We start from the raw sequence: 4,454 nt of genomic DNA, 5'->3' as shown, positions 1-4,454 counted from the left end.
TACAAACATATTTTTCTGATTGTCCCACAAAGCTGAGGGTCGGATTTTCTCTCTGCTCCCAGGCTGTTCTCCGGATGATCTAATGGCTGCTCTGTCAGCTGTCAGCAGTTGGGAACCAGCCCCGCATCACATCTGTGCTTGTCTGCACCACGCTATGGTGCAGTGTTAATGGCTCTATGGGCAAGAGACCTCTTTCTCGATGGTTTGTTCTTTTTATTTCCCCCCTCTCTTTCTTTCCTCTGTTTATTGATTGGATTTATTTATTATTCTGGACCGATAGTGCTTGAAATGGGGAAACTGGTTTGTAATCACATCAGCTGAGGTTGCTGCATAGCTTCTTGGTGGGCTGAAGGGTACCACGATGTGTAGCTGGGTATGTAAGTGCCCGGGGTCCCCGTAGAGGTCTTACCCGATGACGAGGTGGTGTTCCACACTGGGGGGACTGGGGGCGAACTGGCCGAGAGCGCCCTGCCATTCGCCAGAGCGCTGCTTTCCAAAGCTGCCCCTCCCTGCTTCATTAGCTTCTTGAATTTAGATCGCTTGTTCTGGAACCAGATCTTCACCTGGAACACAATAAAGACATTACTGAATGGGAAGAAGGGCCGAGGGAGACGGGCTGGTTCACAGGGCTTTGGGTAAAAGTCTGGAGACAATGTGCTCAGCACAGAGACTTGCCAGCGCCTCTATTGCAGAATAATGGAAAGTTCTTAGCTAGCCCTGACTCCTAATCTCAATTCGAGAAGTTTTACTGATACAAATAAACCCCTAATACCTGGCCGAAGGACCGAAATACACTCGCCTAGGACGGCCGGGATCAGGCTTTGAAATTTCCAATCAAACTGCCTTTTCAGCAGGAAATCTTTTCACACTCTCACGGCATTTTGCTGTCAAAGCAAAGATTTAGGGATTAGCAGCGCCCATTTCCCCCTTTCCCCTTCCAGGAAATGGGTGCACGTGGGCAGCAACATACATTGGAGTTACAGTTTAAACCTGGGTTTGGAAGGAACAGTAATACAATCAATAAACAAATCGTCCCTTTTGGAAATGAACTCGAGTCTCCTGGTCTCGGTCTCCTCCGGGTGAGCTGTTCATTCCAAGCAGGCGGATTTCCAGGGTCTCCTTTCCCCTGCCTTTGCTAGCGGGGCGGGTGAAACCGTATTTTGATTTGTTCGATCTCTTCTCCCGGAGCAGGCAATTTTGCTTTATTGTTATTGCTCCAAACTAGCCTAGTGAGGTAACACTGAACCGACCCCACACGGCCAGGCGCCCACAGCTGGCAAAACCTACCCTCCGCTATGGGAAACGTCGTGTCTCCCGTTTCAAAAATGCCGCGAGGATCAATTTAGGAAAGCTGGGGCGAAGCATTTACAGTGAATACACAAATAAAAGCAGGCCGGAGGCTGGCGGGGAGGAAGAGGAGGGCGATGCTGGTAGATTTGGGGTGTGGAAGGCTGAGTTATTAGCTCTATTGTTCCAGCAGTCCGGCCATGTCTGGCCCCAAAGCCCCCAGACAGAACCTGGGCACAGGCTTTCCACAAGCCGGACTAAGGCGGCTAGCGGTCCAGTGCAGGGCCGCTCGGTGCAAGGGAGGCAGAAGGGGGGAGAGAGGAAAAAGCAAAGCGATGAGACGGGCTGTGTGAAGGGGAGGAGGGAGCAGCGGCTGCTGTACCTGTGTCTGGGTGAGTCCCAGCGAGGCTGCGAGCTCGGCTCTCTCGGGCAGAGCCAAGTACTGAGTTTGCTGGAATCTCCTGTTCAAAGCCTGCAACTGCAAACTGGAATAAATAGTCCGGGGCTTGCGGATTTTTTTCCCTTTCCCATTAAAGCGAACTTCCCCTCCTTCTACCACAGTGCTTTTCTCCGAGTCGGCCCCTACAACCACAAACGATGCACAATAAATAGGAGTAACAACAGAAGCAGCATCAACAATAACAATAATGAGAAGGAAGAAAAGAAAAGTGAAGAACAAGTCGAGCTAACAAAGGCTCCAGGCGATTATGGCAGTCCAGGCTCCTTCCCAGAGAAAGTTTGCTATTTTTACAGGCTGCAGTTTAGGTTTAATTACCCTTAATTGCATACATTGTTTATAGCGCTACGCAATAAATAATTACGAAGACTAATACGTGCACATCTGGGTTGATTTTTTTCCAGCCGGGCATTGTGTGCTCTGTGTACTGATCCTCGCTGAGCCTCAGCCTTTTCTGACTAATTATTTTTATTTTATTTTATAGATATATTTTGATACAAGCAACCTCCCTCCCTCCTTCCCCTCCCCCACTCCTCCCCCCTCCCCAAAGCCAAGTGCACCTACCTGTCTCCTCTAACCGAGTCTGAGTCAGGCTGGAGCTGTTGGGGTAGGATTGCACTGAACTGATGTAGGGGTTAGACGAGTGGCTGCTGACCGAGTTGACATAGGGGTAGCCCAGCGGTCTGGAGAAGGACGAAGCTGTGCTGTACGAGCTGTCAGGCTGAGAGTGGCCAGCTGAGTGTAAACAGTGCATGGAATAGTGTCCGTGGGACATGGGAGAAGGAGACATTTGCTGGCTGGGTGGCCCAAACTCCATAAAGACAGCCTTCCCTGAGACAGGGCTATTAAGACTCTCTGGCATGGTAGTCATGGTCATTTCTTGTCGCTTGGTCTGTGTGTGTGTTCTCTCTTCAGCGTGCCTTTTTGGGGTCTGTTGTGTTTCTCAGGACAGGAAAGAACCCAATTTAAGCGGAACAGGGCTTTTCACTTTCCATTCATAAGAAAATGGAGTTTGTCTCTTTGAAAAGTCTAAGCATGATGCCGTAGATCTACACAAACTCGCCTAAAAGCTTTGACTCAGCCAAGCCTATGAATATTCATGAGATGGCGGAGCTGATTGGTCCGCCGTCTTGCATAATCGCTTTGGATTGGTCAAAGGCGCTTGGGGCTCGCCTGGACCCTAGTGAGTGAGACGAGCCGGACTTGGAGAGCTGAGAGTCCCCCGTCCCCTGTGTGTGATCATCTGGAACAGACAACGCCGGAGAACACAATGAAGGCGGCGAAAGAGAGACTTACAAGCCAGGGGCGGGCGGCCCAAAGTTACTCCAGGCGAGGAGCCTGCCAGCCAGGGGGCTTCACATCCTCCAGTGCATCCCCCCCCCCCCCCCCGAGCCCACTCCTCAGCTCGGACGCCCTGTGATTCGCTGCGTCCAGAACCTATTAGTAAACAAGCGCGCGAAGCGCCTCGTCTGCTTTAGATGGAGAGAAACAGCAAAGGAGGCAGTCAGGCAATGAAGGAACGCAGGAGACACAGCAACTCCCCACAGATCTCTCCCTCCTCCCCCTTCCCTGGCACGAGGCCCTGAGGGTTATCACACCAACCTCTGCTGCTTTGCTCCTCAGGCAGGACAGTGCCGGTCCTTCCTGAAACACACGGGGTGACGAGGGCTCTGGGAAAGGTGGCCCTGCGTGTCTCCTCCCAGCAAGACTAGATCCAATGGATCTTGTTAAAGGCCTCTTGCCACCCACTGATTTCTACTTCAGCATAAAGGAGCTAGTACCTATAGACAATTGTGTGGTCTAAGCTGCAATTAGCATACTGTTGGTGTGTGTATATATGTGTATATATATACACACATATACACACACACAAACTAACACCAACAGTATGCTAATTGCAGCTTAGACCACACAATTGTCTCTCTACATATATGTGAATGTATACACACATATAGTCGCATATCCATAGACACAGTGCATGCTTCTTTGCATTTATATATATATATACACACACACACACACACACGCATGCCTGCATTCTGTACCCACACACAAATATCACTAATATCCACCACACTGATTTATACCATCTCATAAATTATTGTTCAGTTTTTGCTATCACCTGAGCTGGACCTTTTCAATTTTTTCCCTCCCTAAAGTATCTAAATTGTGCATTGAAACCCAACCTAGGATGAAAACTTCCGTGTACGTGCGTGGTGACAAGGTGTGACTTTGGAGATCCTGTACAGAAAGCCTACGCTGAATCCCAAATTACTTTGTTAGATAATTAGAAAGTGTTGATAATTATTTCTTTCATAATTTAGTGGCGTGTGGCTGTAACAGGAAAATGATCTTGTGAAAGTTCACACGTGCAGATGTATTAGTTACTGATTCATTTGATTAAATGCTAGTCTCAAGTGCTCTGATCCACAGCTGAAGGCGGCCCCATTAGCATAACACTGATGTTTAATTTTCATACGCATAATTAGCCATATATTTAACACTAATAGCAACATGCAGCCTTTCAGCATTAAACAGCCTGGGATTTGATCTGGCCTGAGCTGAACTTTCTCGGTTACACCTAGATTGTCTAGGGTGCGCCGTTATCACAGAACCAAATCTATGTAATCAAGCACATTTTGGCAAAGGGAGCACACCAATAAAAATGAACATTCAAAACAAATCACATTGCTGATGTCGTTACAGATAC

At 48.6% G+C, this 4,454-nt stretch overlaps 1 protein-coding gene across 2 annotated transcripts; it reads right to left on the bottom strand.

Moving 5' to 3' along the window:
• Positions 1–308: 308 nt before the first annotated feature.
• Positions 309–2,621, bottom strand: DLX1 (distal-less homeobox 1). Of its 2 annotated transcripts, XM_065413606.1 has the most exons (3): positions 2,309–2,621; positions 1,670–1,869; positions 309–563 (listed from the first exon to the last, which is right to left on the bottom strand). In XM_065413606.1, the coding sequence occupies exons 1-3, from the start codon at positions 2,619–2,621 to the stop codon at positions 309–311; spliced, it is 768 nt and encodes a 255-aa protein (XP_065269678.1). The 2 variants fall into 2 exon arrangements, with proteins under 2 accessions (XP_065269678.1, XP_065269679.1); XM_065413607.1 differs by lacking the exon at positions 1,670–1,869 and having other exon boundaries at positions 532–563.
• Positions 2,622–4,454: the final 1,833 nt, after the last annotated feature.

This window comes from Emys orbicularis, chromosome 11 (assembly GCF_028017835.1).
Source record: "Emys orbicularis isolate rEmyOrb1 chromosome 11, rEmyOrb1.hap1, whole genome shotgun sequence".
Taxonomy (NCBI): Eukaryota; Metazoa; Chordata; order Testudines; family Emydidae; genus Emys; species Emys orbicularis.
The sequence above is the reverse complement of the archived record's forward strand: the minus strand, read 5'-3'. Positions and strand labels throughout refer to the sequence as shown.